This window comes from Eucyclogobius newberryi, unplaced genomic scaffold (assembly GCF_026437365.1).
Source record: "Eucyclogobius newberryi isolate DKJ021-1_F unplaced genomic scaffold, fEucNew1.0.hap1 SCAF_9, whole genome shotgun sequence".
Lineage (NCBI taxonomy): Eukaryota > Metazoa > Chordata > Actinopteri > Gobiiformes > Gobiidae > Eucyclogobius > Eucyclogobius newberryi.
Window position 1 is genome coordinate 26,414,526 of NW_027316532.1, and position 19,735 is coordinate 26,434,260.

General features: G+C 42.5%; 1 protein-coding gene across 2 annotated transcripts in view; it reads left to right on the forward strand.

Annotated features, from left to right (window-relative positions):
• Positions 1-19,735, forward strand: part of mast3b (microtubule associated serine/threonine kinase 3b) — a 28,831-nt gene that overhangs the window by 2,078 nt on the left and 7,018 nt on the right. Inside the window, exons 2-27 of one of the 2 annotated variants that reach the window (XM_072438439.1) lie at positions 28-117; positions 4,822-4,910; positions 6,244-6,316; positions 7,911-7,931; positions 8,200-8,278; positions 9,318-9,475; positions 10,590-10,665; positions 10,766-10,975; positions 12,649-12,750; positions 12,818-12,950; positions 13,032-13,096; positions 13,188-13,279; positions 13,351-13,559; positions 13,657-13,795; positions 13,903-14,035; positions 14,104-14,269; positions 14,356-14,457; positions 14,561-14,683; positions 14,760-14,872; positions 14,940-15,103; positions 15,181-15,302; positions 15,379-15,579; positions 15,656-15,882; positions 15,955-16,077; positions 16,172-16,308; positions 16,810-16,997. In XM_072438439.1, coding sequence (XP_072294540.1) covers positions 28-117; positions 4,822-4,910; positions 6,244-6,316; positions 7,911-7,931; positions 8,200-8,278; positions 9,318-9,475; positions 10,590-10,665; positions 10,766-10,975; positions 12,649-12,750; positions 12,818-12,950; positions 13,032-13,096; positions 13,188-13,279; positions 13,351-13,559; positions 13,657-13,795; positions 13,903-14,035; positions 14,104-14,269; positions 14,356-14,457; positions 14,561-14,683; positions 14,760-14,872; positions 14,940-15,103; positions 15,181-15,302; positions 15,379-15,579; positions 15,656-15,882; positions 15,955-16,077; positions 16,172-16,308; positions 16,810-16,997 — 3,335 coding nt within the window. Of the gene's footprint in view, positions 1-27; positions 118-1,417; positions 1,832-4,821; positions 4,911-6,243; positions 6,317-7,910; positions 7,932-8,199; positions 8,279-9,317; positions 9,476-10,589; positions 10,666-10,765; positions 10,976-12,648; positions 12,751-12,817; positions 12,951-13,031; positions 13,097-13,187; positions 13,280-13,350; positions 13,560-13,656; positions 13,796-13,902; positions 14,036-14,103; positions 14,270-14,355; positions 14,458-14,560; positions 14,684-14,759; positions 14,873-14,939; positions 15,104-15,180; positions 15,303-15,378; positions 15,580-15,655; positions 15,883-15,954; positions 16,078-16,171; positions 16,309-16,809; positions 16,998-19,735 lie in introns of those variants that run through there. The other variant, XM_072438440.1, reaches the window with a different exon arrangement.

Below are 19,735 nucleotides of genomic sequence, written 5' to 3' on the forward strand. Positions count from 1 at the left end.
CTAACCCATACAACCCTTGCCTTTCAGTTTATCCCCCACATGTCAGAGCCCCACCCTCCTGAGCCCATGCAGCCCCTGCAGCCCCTGCAGCCCCCTACAAACCCTTCATCCCTGGAGGTAAGACCGCTCACACTGACACGCCTGTGGTTCCCTCCAAAAACTGTTTAAAAATGACACTACTACACTTCAAGTGTTAATCAAACAAGATGTGTAGTTGTTGAGCTTTTCATTTTGTCTCTTTGTACAATAACCTCGAATCTAGCTGTGTTTACGTGTCACATGCATGCCGTACATTTGATATTAAGAGATGCTTTGTAAATGAAATCACCAGTGAAAGCCCTGTGCTATTTACTAGTTGTCTCTAAGTCTGTGGGTTGCTTGGCAACGACACTAGGTGCTGTGGAGAAAGCAGCGTTGCAAACATCCAGCATGTGTGTGATGTGTGAGCCTGTCACATACTGATACTGAGGACACTGCACACATTTTACTTATAAAAGAAACACACCTTGATGTTGTGAATGATTGTCTGCTTTGTTGCTGCTAACTTCACTTTGACCGAGCAACATTTTGCAAGGGCACATCCTGTTTCTTCATGTTTTATTGCATCAGATTAGTCAAGCGCAAAGGGCCAGTATGTTTCTGACTCAGAACGCAAATGTATAGTTTTGAAGTCAAAACAGAGTAGTTGTTTTGGGTTCTCAGTGAAGACACAAAGGGAAACATTTCAGACCACACATGAGGTTCATACAACATAATTTTGAAACTACATACTTTTTGTTATGTTCAGGCCTGTGGAAAGTGCGTGGTCTTGAGCAAAATAAAAATGTGCAAACCATCTGCAGCCTCAGACGTGGGCAGCACTGGGGGAGTAAGAGCATGATGTCTTTGAAGAGCAGAATTATAGAGCCTTGTTTTGGCGACTTGTCTTAAAGCATCATACATAGCACATAAACCATTGGCCCATAAAAATAGGTAATTACATACTCAAGGGCTTCATATTCTAAGTCAACATTTTGAGGACTTTTTCCATCATTTAAAACATATAATATGTAGTTTTAATTGCTATGGCAACGGTCCTAATTTTTCATCATTCCTAAACCCACGTTTAGCACCCCTCAGTGTCAGACCTAGTGGTATAACCCAGCTGCTTCAGGTGCCTTTGAGTCTTGTAGGGAAAAGCACCGTTTTCAGCACAAACAGCGGAATATTTTTTAGATTATCTCAGCAAAAATAAATTAAAAAAACGATCTAGACAGCGACTTTAAACGGAGATGACATTTTTATCTCGTTGCTTATTATTACTATTATTATGATTGTTATCTTTTCACAATCAACAGTATTGCTGCGGCGCTCGCTCGGTGCTCTGCTTTACGCGTGTGCCCTGAATCCGGCTCGCTTCCTCGCGGCTCCACACACATCACCCAGCGTCTGCGGAGCTCGCGCGAACAAGCTCGGTACCGTGAAGTTTCGCGTGCTCCGTGTCGCCGGGCAGACTGCAGCGACCATGGGGAGCACGCTCGCTCTTGGGCACCGGTTTTACACACGGTCAGAGGCGATGTAACGCCGGCTTTTTGGGCGCTCGGACTCCGCTAGACTACAAAGACCCAGGCGGGATGTTGGCGGTGGCGATGGCGGGGCGCAGAGGCAGAAAAAGCGGGTTACCGTCGTCCCGAACCCCACATTCCTGAAGCGAAGCTGCAAAAAGAAACAGGAAAAGGGGTTTATGCAAGAGGAAAAGCGCCATTATGTCGGACCCGAGCCACTGGTCAGCGGTACCGGGGAAAAGCAAGTCCAGTTTTGTTTCTGGAGCGTTGCTAAAGCGCTCGAAAAGGTACTTGACGCTAGTTGCTAAGTTTGGAGCGGTTCTTGGGTTAACCGATCACAACTCACTCACCCACGTTGTGTTTTAAATGCTGCCGAGCTCTTATTTCCTTTTAAAACTTGTGCTTTGTGACGATGATTTGATGGGAATATTGTCTCTGAAAGTAGATAGCGGTCACGTTCATCCTGCGTGTGTTTATTTGTTTGTTTGTTTGTTTGTTTGTTTGTTTGTTTGTTTGTTTGGCTGTTGAACTGTAACCCGTAGTTACATCTTGATAAGGTCAAACTTGTGCAACCGGTGCTTTCTGTGTTTGTTTTGAGTTTATTGCAAAACGTGCACAGGCCGCATGCTATTTCGTCATCTTGATGTGGTGTGGACAAACGTTTGGTCGTTTTCTCAGTGGCACAGTTTCGAGGGCTGCTAATCGATTAATCGGATAGTGAAAGGCTTGTCTGTGTGACGTTTCGCTCGGTTTAACCCCAAATAAAGCTTAAGTGATGTCTCTGAGGTCATAAATAGCAGGACTGCAACGATTGCGCGACTAATCGTGACTTAAAGGTGAATAAAAAGTTGTATTTTGATGATCGTAATTGTCAGCTGGACTGTACAGACCCTAAAACATGTACGAAAATACCGTCTTATAAAAACACAGCTTCATTATTTGATCAAAATTGCAAAACATAATAATAATAAAAATGTCCTCTTTAAATTAATAATACACTTTAGTTGTAAATGTTCTCTATTTAGAAGTCTTCAGTCACCGTACTTCAACATTCACTTGGTTTAAAGTGTATTTAAAGTCTCGGTGTAAAACTAGAAATATCTTTTTGCAAGTCGACTAACACAAAAATAAATAATAATAATTGCTGACTTCTAAATGGCTTTTTCATCCAAAACACTAAATTGACACATTCCTTGTATAATTTGAATGTAATTATTGAGTCATAAAACATTTTCTCATCACATGTCATGTTTTGGAGTCTGCGTATTGACCAGGTAACCTTTATAGTTGACGATTATTTCAATAATTGATTAGCTGCGATTAATCGTTTTTAAGGCAACTTTATTTGTAAAGCACAATTTGTACACGGCGTGATTCAAATTGCTGTAGAGAACAGGAAAAGCTGCATTAGAATCACAATACAAACATATTTATATTACACGTTTCATTACGTTTTTAGACGTTTCAGCCCTCGTTGGATTTTCTAGCTATTCCCCGTGATAGCTGCCTGTCCGTCTATAACTATGTCGAAAAGGCCGTCCTCCTTTAGCAACACATAAACCTGAAACGGTTAGTAGTTATGAGGATTATGTAAGCTCTTGTTTTACAGACACAAACCCAATTTTGGACATCTGTGTGTTGAGCTGGTCCTGCTGTTGTTGGACCAGACACTGCTGTTGGCTCGCAGAGTAAATAAACTAAAGGATAGTCTTATTTAAACTTTTCAAAGTGCAGGGCAGCCAATGCACAACTCATCAACAGGGACTAGTCGGCAGTAGCAGGTCAGGCACAAGTTGGTGTTGGATTTCAGTTTAACGATGCACACTTACCTACCTTATCTGACGCTTGAATACAAGTGTCCCTGTCTCTTTGTGTGGCTTTTCTATGCTGCATGTTTTATCATTGATTGCTTTTATATAACAAGGACAACAGCGAGCTAAAGGTGCACAGTTGGGCCAAAATAGAGCAGCAGATGATACACTATAATTTAGTGTGGTCTTAAATTAGCTGCTTGGCCACGGTGGAGGAGATTGAGTGTCTCTTAATCGCCGTGAACATATTCAGTGATATGCTATGACCATTTCTGTCTTTCACACACACTGCAAGGCAAGACACACACTGGCAGGAGAAGACACACACTGGTAGAAGAGGACACACACTGGTAGAAGAGGACACACACTGGCAGGAGAAGACACACACTGGCAGGAGAAGACGCACACTGGCAGGAGAAGACACACACTGGCAGGAGAAGACACACACTGGCAGGAGAAGACAAACACTGGCAAGAGAAGACAAACACTGGCAAGAGAAGACAAACACTGGCAGAAGAGGACACACACTGGCAAGAGAAGACACACTGGCAAGAGAAGACACACTGGCAGAAGAGGGCACACTAGCAGAAGAGGACACACACTGGCAGAAGAAGACACACACTGACAGAAGAGGACACACACTGGCAGGAGAAGACACACACTGGCAGATGAAGACACACACTGGCAGAAGAAGACACACACTGGCAGAAGAAGACACACACTGACAGAAGAGGACACACACTGGCAGAAGAAGACACACACTGGCAGGAGAAGACACACTGGCAGAAGAGGACACACACTGGCAGGAGAAGACGCACACTGGCAGAAGAAGACACACACTGGCAGGAGAAGACGCACACTGGCAGAAGAGGACACACACTGGCAGAAGAAGACGCACACTGGCAGAAGAAGACGCACACTGGCAGAAGAAGACACACACTGGCAGAAGAAGACACACACTGGCAGGAGAAGACACACTGGCAGGAGAAGACACACTGGCAGAAGAAGACGCACACTGGCAGAAGAAGACGCACACTGGCAGAAGAAGACACACACTGGCAGGAGAAGACACACTGGCAGGAGAAGACACACTGGCAGAAGAAGACGCACACTGGCAGAAGAAGACGCACACTGGCAGAAGAAGACACACACTGGCAGGAGAAGACACACACTGGCAGGAGAAGACACACACTGGCAGAAGAAGACACACACTGGCAGTGACAGTGCACCTCTGGGCCTAGTGACTCAAGCATGTAATTATAGGAGGATAAATCCAGGGCTAAATGATTACAGTCTTGGAGAAATACTCATGTTTTCTATGGTTTATGTCAGTGCGGCTGACGGCACACGGTGTCACAAAAATGTACATATTTCAAATGTACAAAGTGTCACTGTATTATTAACCACAAGCACTAACTGAACTCTATGTGCATGTTTTTAATGTCTCTTCCTTTTTTCTTGTGCAGTTGTCGCAGCAGCAACAGGAAGAGTCTTGGTGTCGGGACGCCCTCACCCACTCTCTCTCGCCCTCTGTCCCCCCTCTCACTCCACACTGGTAAGAGAAGTCACTGTCTCTGTCAAGCTTTGAAACTATTGTTGCTGGAACAGTTAACTGCACTACAGTTGTACAAGATGTATCCTTCACATGAACACATCACACTGCACACATGGTATTTGAGGAATTAGCCAGAAGATGATTGTCTGTCAATAGAACGTTTGCTTGGCTGCAGTTCTTAGATTTTCTTCACAAAACTACAGGTGTAAAAATAGCTACACACTCTGCACACACAACCAAACGCATGTACCGTAGATTAAGCCACATCACATTTTCCTTGCAGTTTCAACTTCGTGCAACCAGAATATGATGTTTAATCCAGCTGTATTATACGGCCCGTAATCTGCTCTCAGAGTTATGTAATAGCTGCGTGTGCTTTGTGTCTGATGTCACAAAGACGGCTCACATTTGTTAATCAAATCTGGAGGAGTGAATGTTTCCATGATTATAACGACTACAGCGGCCATAGCTTCATGCCAGTGCCTGATCTCATGATGATCTCGATGATGATCTCGATGAAGCTGAGCAGGGTCGGATCTGGTTTGTTCTGGGATGGGAAAACCAGGTGTCGCAGTGGAACAGCAGTGGCTCTAGAGGAATCTGTCATGAATGCGGTGTGTGAGTGATTTACCAGCACTTTTGCATAAATGGATAGAGCTGCAATAATTCATTAACCAATAGTGACTGGTCGACTTGAAGAAATAATTGTAGTCGTATTTTGATCATCGGTATCAAAATGAACAAACAAAACAAATGATTAATACACTTTGTCATAAATATTTGCTTCTAAAATGGTCACGATTATATTGTGACCCGACCATTATGATTATGATTATTATTATTATCATTATTGCATTATTATTCCTGTGTCTGGCTCTTATACATTGTGCCTTGACAGTAAATGTCTTGTATTCTCGACAAATGCAGAACGATGTCTTGATTGACGCTGAATGTTGGTGTTTACCTGTCACGCGCGCTCTGATGATGAATAGTCGGCCCTGGTGTAAATGACCGCGCTGATCCCCGGATGCCCCTCTAAACCATGTCGCAGCTGCTCTCCGGGAACAGACTCTCCCTCAAGAGCCTCGCATCAGCAGGGTGTGATGCGCCTCTTCCAAACTCAATCACCCTGAGGATTATCTAATCAAGGGGTGCCATCAGCCTCTAATTGCTCCTCTTGTGACTTAATAGGTGCTCAACGTTCAGTTTACGGCGTCTATTAACACAACAGAGTGTCGGCGTTTTAGGCATTTGGGCTTTTTAATATGATTGTTTTTTGTCTTCCTTTATTGTTGATCTCATTTATACTTTTGCTTTTCCCCCCTTCGTTCAGCTGCAAGTAGCCCACTGGACAGCCCGCGAAATGTGTCGACCAACGCTTGCCTCAACTTTCCATTTGCCCGAAGGTTTGTATTTGCAACGATTTATTTTGTTTCACACTGACATTTGAAAACACGCGCAGTATACAAAGTGACAGTTTTAACAGTAGGATTAAAGGTGCACATCCTGATTATTGTGATAATTAAGAAACAAAGGTTGAGGTTGCAACGATTTATTGGAAAAATCACCACTATTCAACTCATTGTTATTGTTGTATAGAAGTTTTAAGACTTGAAAACGCACGGCTAACAACCTTTTATACCAAAAACAGACATCTATAATGCAAAATAGACTTTTATGAGCTTTTAACCACATTTTCCCTTCTCATTTTACCACTCAAAGTTGTGTTTATCATGAATCATAAATATTTGAGTGATGTTTCTTCTCCTGCCGACTGTCCCCGTGTTCACGCCCACTGCCTGTACTTACTTCATTCTGCTGTTTTATCTTCTTAAACTGGGACATATGTAGGATTCTGCAGTGGAAGTGGAAGTTAGCTGACTTGTCGTTTTTGACCAAAATGGAACATAATAACATTCTGATCCACGGGTGTCGTAGATTAGAACTTTACAGCAGACAAAAGCACAGTGGGTCTTCCTTAAATCAATGAAAAAACTATTTAGGATTTTCTCAATAATAATAATATTACACTTCATTCATAAATATTCTCTATCTTAAAGCCTTCAGTTATATTATTTCTTCATTGTTATAAGTTCGTACGTATATGCAAAATCTGATCGTACAGAAATAATCGTTTGACAAGTCGACTAATCTAAAAATGATTGGAACTTGCAGCCCCAAAACAAACTCTGTGCATTGATATTTCTGCACCTTTATAATTGTACAGCCCTTCCACATTTGTCCCGTACTTAAAAAGGTTTCTTATCTTTCCAAACGATCTTGTGATTACCGTTATGAGGAAACTACAGAGAAATATGCCTTCAGTCGTCCCCCCGAGCAGCCGCGGTAGTTCCCCCGTAATGGCGGTTTGAAAAGCCTGTGTTGTTGTTTTGAATGTAGGGTACCCCTGGAAGCCCCCTCACACATCACTCGGCCTGTTCCCATGGCAACGCGCTCGTCTGTCTCCAGGCGAGACCTCAGCAGCATTTAGTGTTGTTGCAGTCTAAAATGTTTTTCAGATTATTCACGATGAGGGCGAGCGATATTGACAAAAATGCATTATCTCGAAAACAATAACCGTCAGGAATGTGGGGAAATGTGCGTGAAAAAGCACTGCAACTAACAACTAGTCTGTGTTTTTTCTTATTATTTGCTGTCTAGTCAAACTTGTCTATTGGGCATTGAGACTTTTTGAATACATTTTTCACCAAATAAAAGTTTAATATGCAGACTGAAGGCTTCTAGATAGCGTTTACTGACCGGCTGAACCAGCTGCATAGATGATGCTCTCTCACACATGTTGTCCTGATGATATGGCTTTATCTAGTCATGCAACAAATCTGTTTTGTATAAACTCATTCATAGTAATCTACTTAGAGAGGCACTCTTCATTTGACATGTGACAGAGATGGAAAGTTTATCTCTGAGCTGAACGACACTTGTTTTCACCAAATTACAGAAATGCATCTTTGTGCTCTCTTTTTCCTGCTGTCATGACAGTCACCTGGCTCGTGCTGACAGGTAGTTACGCATCATTTTCTGCACAGTGTAGTGTCACTGAGAAAGCAAAACATTTCAAATGTACTTTATTTAGTTTAATATATATTAAAAAAGCATAATTGTCTATGAAATATTAGTATAGATAGATCAGATAAGATAGAAGCAATGGGATTGTTTTCATGCTCTTTAGTTCTTGTTTTGTTTGTTATATAAGGGGGCAGCACTATGAAATGCAGTCTAATGCCTCTCCACTGAGCCTTAATGTAATATGCATGTCTCTTTTACTCAGGGCTGAGGGCCGGAGATGGTCCCTGGCCTCCCTCCCTTCGTCTGGCTATGGCACCAATCCTCCCAGTTCCACCGTCTCGGTGAGTCCCTCCTGTCCACACACAGTGTTCAGTCTCGGCTTCACAGCACCATGACTATTCTGACACCTCCGTCAGCCCAAATACCACACTCTTTTATGCAATAAGGCAAAGCCAATGCCAAGACCGATATGACAAAGTGCTAATTGTTTTCCCTCCATCATCTGCTTGAGTGAGTCATTCTCTTCATCTGTGCTAATACACAGTCTGTGTGCAGCAGACTGGGGCCTTTTTCCCTTATTTTTATGATTAAATAAAATATAATATTATTGGGACTTTTCAAAAGTGTTTGAACTTTGAACACAAATCAAATGAACACTTAATGAGAGGACAGACTGCACTGAAAATCTGCCATGTGCAGTTATTGTAACCTAGTTTATTGGGGCTGAGCTCGGACTCGGAGGTCAGAAGGAACAATGGGGCAGTGGCTCGCTGTGGTCTGCATGTCCAGGCTTTATAAAGAAGCTGCACAGATGTCACTCGCTGACCCTCTCTGTTCAGGACACATGGCACAGACATTGAACAGATTGTCCGCATCATTCACAGCTTCTGTTTAGTTTGAAAAAGTTTACTGAGTTACTGAACACAGCACGCATGTAAAACTTCAGAAAATGTGTTTGTGTTGAACTATTTTATCTGTTGAACTGCCCTTTAAAATACAACTTGTAGATTGTATTGTATGATGTGGCTGTAATGCTAATATGTAATTGCATTATAATAACACAGCATTAATCGTTATACAGTAGTACAATGAGCATCAGGGCTTGTTCAAACATGTTCACTGACACTGGTCCAACAGGACCATCCGGTGACGCTGACCAATGGGTCGGGTCCACATTAATGTCATTAAAAAAGAAAGAAAAAAACACTACAAAGACATTTTACCTTTTTTTGCAGACCAGGAACACCACAAAGGTGATTCTCCAACACAATTTGACCTTTCTCATTTTTTGGGGGATTTTTTCACTGATATATAAGAAAATATGAACTTACTGCCTCATAAAGATGGACATGAGTTAATCAGTGGTATTCACTTCCACAGTCATCTTCATCGTCCCAGGAGCGCCTGCACCAGCTTCCCTACCAGCCGACACAAGATGAGCTGCACTTCCTGTTCAAGCACTTTCGCAGCACAGACTCGATGCCTGATGAGGATGGTCGGCCCAGCACGGTCATACGGCCACGCTCTCGGAGCCTCAGGTGGAAACTGGTTATTTTACTTCAAAACAAACTTTATTGGATCGTGACATTTTTCGTTTTCTGTAGCATGTAGCGTGTTTTTATATGTTGAAAACTGTGAAAGTACTTAATTGAAAAACGCGGTTCTCTTTCTCATCCACAAATGTACAATCTGAGCAAGTTTTTGAAAAACAAAATAGGTGGAAGTACAGCCGTTGGCGCCGCCATGTTTCTTTTGGTTTAGCATGTTTTGTCTTCCGCCCAAACCACTATGCTGCTCTGTGATTGATTCCAGTCCCACCTGGATTTTCAAGCGTTTGTGAACTCACGAAAATCACAAGGAGTTATCTTGCTGGTAGGATGATCAAACCGAAAGACCACTTAACAAGCAGACATTTGGTGACCTGTAAACACGCGTGGCAGCACATGCACATGCGGTGTGGCAGGTGGAGATGACTCCAGAACACTTTTAAACAACTTAAGTCTGTTGGCTCGCCTAAACTGTGTTAGTGCGATGCCTGGGTGCTGTGTTCTGGCACCATGGCTGTGTGTGGGTGTGCAAACTAACAGAGCCTCAGGGATCGAGCTGCTGAACTGTAGTCAAGGTTGGGGGTGGCTCAGGAAAAACATGGGTCTGATGAAGAGAGCCACAGCAAACTGCTGCAGTGCTGCTGGACAGCAGCCATCTGTCTGACAGAGACATCTTTCATGATAAAAATGGCTTCTGGGGCCTGTTTGCATGCGATAGGTTTCTTTTCCATCTGTGGAGCTTGAAGCTTCATCAAGCAATATTTTTTTGCAATAGTACATCTGTGTCATTGGCCTAAATACAGAATTGATTCAGCAGATGACTGTTTGGGCCGTGTTGGTGTTTAAGCCTTTTTGACCAGGAAGTCTTCCAAAACAAAATTACCGTAACCAATCCCCAACTACATAAATATTCATCACAGAAAACTGGTTTCAGTCAATTAACCGAGCAGTGGGACAAACTGGCCTTACTTTGTTGTCATCCTCACTGTTTATGCCACTTTAATTTTCCAACAACAATGGCATTGTGGTGATAAGGTGCTAGATCTACTACCGGTACATACTTTTTAAAATGACTGTTGCCTAATTGCCTTTAATCTCTCCGCAGCCCCGGGCGTACAAGTATCTCCTATGACAACGAGATTGTGATGATGAACCATGTTTATAGAGAGCGTTTCCCAAAGGTACACATTACAAACTTACTGTTATTGTACATACATACATACACATACATACATCATAAACTTCTTTATTGAAATAACGTCCTTTATGCGGCTGCTTTAGGCCACAGCGCAGATGGAGGAGCGGTTGTTGGACATCATCACCCACTGCTCGCCAGACAGCTCCCTCCCATTGGCCGACGGCGTGCTGGGCTTCATCCAGCACCAGTTGGTGGAGCTGGCCAGAGACTGCCTGGACAAGTCGCACAACGGCCTGGTTACTTCATGCTACTTCGCCGAGCTTCAGGAGAAACTGGAAAAGCTGCTTCATGAGGTTGTGTAATAGTCGTCTCTGCCCGCATGTTTAAGAGTTGAACATCAGCTGTTGAATGCATGACCTGACTGGAGTTATGTCACGTTACACCAGTCGCACTGAGGTGACAAGAGCAATCAGGAGTTTTTTTTCTGCCTCAATGAGCGCTGCAGGCACATACAGTGTGGTAGTGAAATTTGTCAGTATTTTTGAGAGGTACTTTTGTCACATGTCGTATCTCTGTTAAATGGTAGTTACTATAGCAACCCCTTTCCTAGTTTCCCTGCCTGGTCGACTTGCCTCCAGCTGAACTGATAAGTCTGTTCCCATGCAGTCAAACAAGACATGTCATCCATTTTGGGGCCTATGTAAACGCAGAAGTTAAATATTCTTTTGAGTTTGACAGGATAGACAGTTATCAGGGGGTTTTGTACACCTTTTTTAGTGACCGCTTGGGGACTGAAAATAGTCTCCATAGTTCCAGTCCCAATTTGTTGCTTGTTTGATACTTGTTCGTTTGAGCTTTTTGTGCATCTTAGTGTTGCGTGCATTTAAATATACAACAGTATTTGCAGACATGTGAAAGCACCATACTTGTTATTAAAGATAGGCTATGTAACTTCTGGTGAAGGATGCACCATCTGCTGTCTCCATGGAGATGCTATTGCTTTTTTCCACAGTATGCATTTAGACAATAACTGTTTTATTGCTTAAAAACACATTGTATAACCTGCATTCTTACAGAGAGCAGCGTTGCCTTTCCACACATCTGACTTGGCCAGGTGGCGCCATGGAAAATGGATAAGTGTAATGCCATACTGTGGAATATTTTGGGCAAAGAAATGTATGGTTCTGGTTCTGGTTGATAAACATAACGTGTGATATCCATCAAGTTTGCCAATTATAGTTTTGACAGGAGACTTTTAAAGGTTCAGCTTCATTTGGCAGTTGGTTCTATTCTGGGGCAGTGCATCCAGTTTTTACACTGGGGTGTGCTGCGTTTGAAAGTCCGATACCTGTATGGATGATTAGATCTGGTTTGGTGGTCGGTTGGATTGAGTTGAATCGTGATCATTAATATCAAAACAAGTTGGTGATGTGTTTGTTGTTGCCCAAGAGTTTTTCATCCGCGATTATAAAGCATGGATGTTACACTGCTTTCTGGATCATAGTCAGAAGTTACTAAAATTGCTTTCCTTCTCTGAACTTCTTTGAGTTTACACTTATCTCTTGATACAGAAGGATTTCAGATGGTTGCACAGTATTCGTGGGAGCTGCGAGTTGTAGGTGGTGATCTTCGCCTCTGGGGAGTAGTGCTTCAGATTCCCTCTGATGAAGGTCAAATTGTTGACCGCTGTGACACTGCCATAACTTGTCTCCCACTGCAAATCACCACTGCTGGTTCTGGTTGATTAATCGTCATCTCCGTAGAGACAACCAGATAACTGTAATGATTATGATTTTGTCTGTCATGCTGGTATTTAGATGTTGTCTCTGTGGTGTAACTCCTAATAATGCTATCTCTCCATCTGCTGAGAACTCTATGTTCTGTTCTTGAACTCTAACACTACATAGCACTGCCTGTCACAGCTGTGGCACGTGGCACAGGAGGTTATATAGGTTGTTCTTGTGTTCATGTATTACATAAGAGAAAAAACATACATTTATCGTCTCCGTGTTTTGTCTCTGTCCAGGCTAAAGACCGCTCTGAAAGTGAAGAGGTCCCCGTCATCATTCAGCTGGTCCGAAAGATGCTCATCATCATCTCAAGACCCGCTCGCCTGCTTGAGTGTCTAGTAAGATGATCAAACAAAAAAGACTGATAAAAATGAGCAGGATCTAATGAACTGATGTTCTTTGCAGGAATTTGACCCAGAGGAGTTTTATCATCTTCTTGAAGCAGCAGAAGGACATGCCAAAGTTGGACAAGGTATCAAGACGGACATCCCTCGATATATTATCAACCAGCTTGGTCTCACTAGAGACCTCCTCGAAGGTAAACACATTTGGCAAAATTCCCCTGCAAATAGTCAATCCATTTATTTATTTGAAGTAAAACCACTTTTTAAACTTGTAGAAATTCAGCTGGAACAGTTTGATGCCAGTCCCACAGCGTCTGCTGAACCAGAGCCGACTGCAGAGGTAAACTCACACTCTATGTACATTATTAACAAAGTTGTTTTAATTATTATGTCATATTTTCATTTATAAAATATTTTATCTCACTTTGTAGAATAAGGCGCCACAAACATTGACCCCAACAAGAAGGAAACCTTTTGAAAGTGATTTTGAGACCATTAAACTAATCAGCAATGGTGCCTATGGGTAAGTCAAAATCCAAATAAATAAAACGCTATAAAGTACTGAAGTTTAATAAGTGTAATTTTGCTTTCCAGTGCTGTGTATCTGGTCCGTCATAAAGAGACACGGCAACGCTTTGCAATGAAAAAGATAAACCGGCAAAATCTGGTCTTGAGGAATCAGATCCAGCAAGCTTTTGTGGAACGGGACATTCTTACATTTGCAGAAAACCCGTTTGTCGTGTCAATGTTCTGCTCATTTGAAACACGACGTCATCTCTGCATGGTCATGGAGTATGTAGAAGGTAATAGTTTACAGAGTTAATGGCTTTATTCTGTTTTGGTTGGAATGTTTTAATAAAAAATGATGAAAGGCTTTTCAAATAACTTGTTGTTTTCCAGGTGGAGACTGTGCCACTTTGCTCAAAAACATGGGCCCGCTCCCTGTGGAAATGTCAAGGATGTACTTTGCTGAAACAGTTTTGGCTCTGGAGTACCTTCATAACTATGGCATTGTGCATCGAGATCTTAAACCAGACAAGTAAGTGTTTACTTGTGCTGGAGGCGTTTGAAACAAACTAACTTATCGAAGATTGTAGATTTTTTGACCTGGCCTTCCATTGTTAAAATGTTATTTCCTTCCAATAGTCTGTTAATTACATCCATGGGGCACATCAAGCTGACGGACTTCGGCCTGTCTAAAATTGGCCTCATGAATATGACCACAAACCTCTATGAAGGTCACATGGAGAAAGACACCAGAGAGTTTATTGACAAACAGGTGAGTTGAGACACTTATGTGATGAGAGGCAAATCTAGAAAGTGTTTTAAATGATTATTTCTGTGCAGGTTTGTGGAACTCCAGAGTATATTGCTCCAGAGGTAATCCTCCGTCAGGGATACGGGAAGCCTGTGGACTGGTGGGCCATGGGCATAATCCTGTATGAGTTTCTGGTTGGCTGTGTGCCATTTTTTGGTGACACAACTGAAGAGCTTTTTGGACAAGTTGTCAGTGGTAAATAATTACTTATTTCTCTTGTTTGTAAAATTTTATTTTAATAAAGAAACCAGTTTATAATGACATTCATTGTTCATTCTTAGATGAAATAGTTTGGCCTGAAGGTGATGATGCGTTGCCTGGAGATGCCCAGGACCTGATCACTCGCTTGTTAAGGCCGACTCCATTAGAACGACTTGGCACTGGTAAATATATGTACAATGTTTAAATCTGCATTTCTAATACAAGTTCCCATGGAGCAAACTGGGATATATATTGTATTAATTACAAAGTCTTCTCTAAATGTAGGTGGAGCCACAGAGGTGAAGCAGCACACCTTCTTTGTGGGTTTGGACTGGAATGGGCTTCTGAGACGAAAGGCAGAGTTCATCCCTCAGCTGGAGGCAGAAGACGACACCAGTTACTTTGACAGTAAGTTACAAACACAACATACACTATGTACCGTGTTCGTGTTTCAATTTTCATATCAATGTTTACTTCTCTTTAGCTCGTTCTGAACGCTACCACCACTTAGCATCTGACGAAGATGAAGAAACAAATGATGAAGAATCCTCTTTAGAGATCCGCCAGTTTTCCTCATGGTCCAATCGCTTCAGTAAAGTAAGAACCACATCATTATATATTTATGAAGTAAGGACAACTTCACTAATATCTATGTGTTTTATAGGTTTACAGCAGCACAGAATATCTGGCTACACCGTCCAATCTGAGTTTCTCCTCAGATCGAAGCCACAGTGAAGAAAAAGAGGACCGTCCTGATGTGGGGCTCAGTCCCTTCCAGGCTCCAGCAGAGGGCACCGTTGAGAGGAGGCACTCAGGACGCATGGCCAGGTAGGAGTATATTCAATTAAACACACTAGTATTGTGTTCATGCCTTGGCACTAAATCACAAATATCATTGTGCATAGCCTCCGGCCCAGAGCTTCTTCCAGCTCGTCCCAGTCTGAGAGAAGCACGAGTCCTCTGGTGATGAGCAGCACCCACAGCCTGGAAACTATGCCCCGCTTTGCCCTCTCCACCGATGATGAAGGTACATCTGGTCGTAACTGCATCTGCAATCAAACTAAATATTGAACAATTTACTAATCCTTTGACTTTTGATCCAGCTGAAGTTGTTGTGTCAAATCTACGAAGGATTCGTATCCGTAGCAACAGCACTGGGGGCAAACACTCGTCCCCCAAAGAGCCCACTGGCCCTCGGCGATTTGGTAACCAACTGGAAACGCCAGAGAGACAGAAACTTCCGTGTGGAGGAAAAGTCCCTAAGTCAGCCTCGGTGTCAGCGCTCTCTCTCATCATTACACCTGGTACATCCGTCACTTCATTTGTGTCTGTTTTTATCCACAAACCTCTCTGCAGTTTACACGTCTTTGCTGTTTACAGACGATACTCCCACTGGGCTGCAGCCAAGTCCCATTTCCCCTCGCTCTTTGTCCTCCAACCCGTCGTCTCGTGAGTCCTCCCCCAGTCGGGATCTTTCCTTCAGCCCCGGCAGCCTGAAGCCTCCCATCGTCATCCACACCTCGGGGAAGAAGTTTGGCTTCACGGTCCAGGCCATCCGCGTGTACATGGGCGACAGCGACGTTTACACCGTGCATCACATGGTGTCGGTAAGAAGCCGTCTGTTTGGAGGGTCTTTCATGTAGTCACAGGCCCCGCCTCACTGACTCGTGCTGTTTCAGAGTGTAGAGGAGGGGAGTCCAGCTCACCAGGCTGGTCTTTGTACGGGAGATCTTATTACACGTGTGAACGGAGAGTCTGTCCAAGGCCTCGTCCACCCAGAGATGATCGAACTACTGCTTAAGGTAGAAACTATTTTATCTCTTTGACCCACAGAGTTCAGTTCAGTCCTGTTCAGTTTAATTTGATGTGTTTGTTGTTTCTCTTGATAATGTGCAGAGTGGAAACAAAGTGGCCCTTCAGACAGTTGCTCTGGAGAACTCCTCCATCAAAGTAGGTCCAGCTCGAAAAACAAAACACAAAGGAAAGATGGCAAGAAGAAGCAAGAAGAGCAAGCGGAGAGACAACTATGACAGGTCAGGAACTGTTTTGAAGTTCCCTCTGATTCATCACATACTCTGTCTCCTCCTAGTGTTTTGAGAATGTAGTGTTTTGAATAATTGTATTTGCCTCCAGAGGTGGGCAATATGTTGACATTTAGATAATATTGTGAATGTTGTTTTGAAGAAAAGTAAAATTTGAAAATCGTGTTTCATTTTTAGCTAAATTTTTTTTTTTACAAAAAGAGCTTATTACAAAATTATTCTGTTGTGTAAACCATAAATTAAGGGTAAAAGGTGATATATTTTGGCACTTTTGTGATTAATTTGACAGACATTTCACATTTGTTTGCTAATTTAACATCAGCTAATACATTTAAAGACACATTTCTGTTGGATTGACACAATATCTTCGGGTTATTGTTATCTGGACACGCCAAGAAAACAAACTCGAGATTTATTCTTCGTCCACTGTATATTGCCCACCCTTGTTTTTGATTACACTTTGTTATAAATATCCTGTTTGCTTTCCCTAAGGCGGAGAAGCATCTTGAAGAAACTGTCGTCGAAGCAGAGTACCGTGATACACAGCAGTCGTAGCTTCTCGTCTGGGCTCCATCACTCGGTTTCCTCAAGCGAGAGTCTTCCAGGTTCTCCGACCCACAGCCTCTCCCCCGGACCCTCCACGCCCTGCCGTAGTCCTGCTCCTGACCATCAGACGTTTGGTAAAAGTTTACACATATATAGACCCTTTAAAACGTTTCCACACAAACATTTTCTACATTCCTTAATGACGGTAAAGGCAAAGTGTAACAGTGTAATGTGATTTCAACGGAAAAACTGGAATTATCCTCAGAATATCACAAAATAGGCAAGGCAAGGCAAGGCAAGTTTATTTGTAGAGCACATTTCATACACAAGGCAATTCAAAGTGCTTCACAGCAGGAAAAATGCATTCAAATCACAAAGAAATTATAGAAACAGAAATACAATAAAATTAACTAAATTAAAAATTATCAATCCAACTGATTTTCTAAACTAATAAAATCACAAACAAAAGAGAAGAGTGCAAAGAAAAAATCCTTTCAGTCATATGCGCAGCTAAACAAAAATATGACAAATCAAGATGGTTTTGTCCATTGAAAACCACCTAGAAAACTGTGAGGGATATCGAAGCCCGGCTCAAACACATTTACTGTTGTATTTTATTTGTTTTTTAAATTTAGATTATAATAGACATAATTGTCCAGTAAAGCCTAAAAATCAGGATTTTGCCTAATACTTAAGATAAATGTTGAGCCCACAGTAGTTTCTTTTTAGCCACAGATATGTTACATACTTTATTACAAATCTTGTTTTTTGTCCTAGAAAATATATTTTTTCCCCCTGGTTTGTAACAGTAGTGGAAGAAGTACTGCATTTTGTTACTTGAGTAAATGTACATAAACGGGATCAAAACATTTACTCAATAAAGGTATCTCAGACAAAAATCTAAAACTTTTACTTTTAGAGCCAGACATATTTCTTGCAGATTTTGTAAAACTATAAATGAATAAAAAAACAAGGACAATTTCTTTATAAACATTTTACTCTATCAATTTATCAATTTCTCACTAGACTTTTTCTGTGCATTTTTCCTTTTACTCAAGACCTGAACTCAAAACCTTTAGACTGATGTCACCATGAATGTGCTAAAAATAACTCAAACCACATGAAAAGCACTTTTACTTTTAGAATGGCTTAAGAGAGAGTGCACACGCTTTTTTGCTCACTCCGCTTGCTATCGCTGCTTTCCTTATTTATTTTGCTTTTTAATCAGTTTTTGTCTTCCAAACATTTTTGCTTTAGACTTTTTCAAGTAAACCAAGGATTTTAAGAACATTTTTCTAGTTTTAACGACATATCTGACGCCAGCGACATGTCCGGGAGAAGAAGGGAGAAAGACTGTGAACGCTGTCGGAAATATCAACAAGAAATTAATGAGCTGAAAACACGGATATTTGTTTTGGAATCTGAATAAGTTCTTCACGATACCATTCCTGTGTCAACCGACGGTAAGGAGAGCACACTTTTTACAAGAAAAACTGCTACTTTCAACCTAAACCGCAGTGACTCTGTGTCGTTTCCAAAACTGTCTAAAAACCAGAAAGACCAGGCTGTTTCTTGGAACAAACTTGGAGCAAAGCCTAAACGATACAAAGATAACGTGAAGTCACCTAAAATACAGCTCACCAACAGATTTTTACCACTTTCAGAGATGGAATTAAATGAAAAAAGGAAAGATGACGTGGCCAAAATACAGCGAGGAGGATCTGTGCCAGGAGCCAAGGTCACGCAGATTGTTTTAGTTGGGGACGGCGCGATAAGTCACGTGACGCATGAAAAGATAAACACACATTCTTTTCCAAGCGCCACTGTTTCTGAGATAACGTCACTCCTTCCAAATATTATGGCTAAGTATGGAGGAGCTAAACAGCTGATTGTGCACGTGGGTGCAGTGGACATGCGGCGGGAACAGACTGAAGTTTTGAAAAAAGACTTCTTGAAGTTATTTGACGTGCTTGATAAAATGGAAATCAAAACATTCATAAGTGGACCTCTTCCAAACATCGACAGGAGGATAAACAAGTTTAGCCGGCTTCTTCAGCTGAACACATGGCTGTCCAAAGAGTGTGCCCCGAGAGGACTACACTACATTGAGAACTTCTATCTATTCTGGAAACGAGAGGACCTGTTTAAGAGAAATGGCCCCCACCTATGCAGAGGTGGAGTGAGGGTGCTGACAGAGAACCTGCGCTCCACGCTCTGAGGCATTGGACTGGGCCTGGACAAGGTCCTGAGCCGATAGTTAGAGAAGAGAGGAATGAGAGAAGAATTCCTGCTCCATCAGCCAGAGACCGAGCCAATGTTTCAACATCAAAAGCACCACAACCTCAGCCTCCACCAAAGGATTCATCAGCAGCTGCTCCACCACCACCAGCAAAGGATTCAGCTCCAGCTGCTCCACATTCACCTCCACCGCCTCCAGCAAAGGAACAATCTTCAAAGGCCTTGGACCCATCTGTGACAAGCCCAACAACATCCCTGTCATCGCCCCTGCCTTCACACCAGCCCTGGGTTCCCCCTGCAACATCTACTCCCACTAAAGATTCATCATTCTCCTTCTCATCTCCACTCTCACCCATGGGCCTTCCCAGCCATTTTGAAAGTCTGATCAAATCAGGCATTAAGATGGCTCCACTCACGCCCAATATAGCAAGGGCTATGTCACACAAGCCGACTACACCAACAAAAGCCCCACCACCCATCCCCCCTCGCCTCTCACCTGGTCCCAAACTCTCCTTGGCTACAAAAGCCCCACCACCCATCCCCCCTCACCTCTCACCTGGTCCCAAACTCTCCTTGGCTACAAAAGCCCCACCACCCATCCAACCTCGCCTTTCACCTGGTATCTCCCATAGCT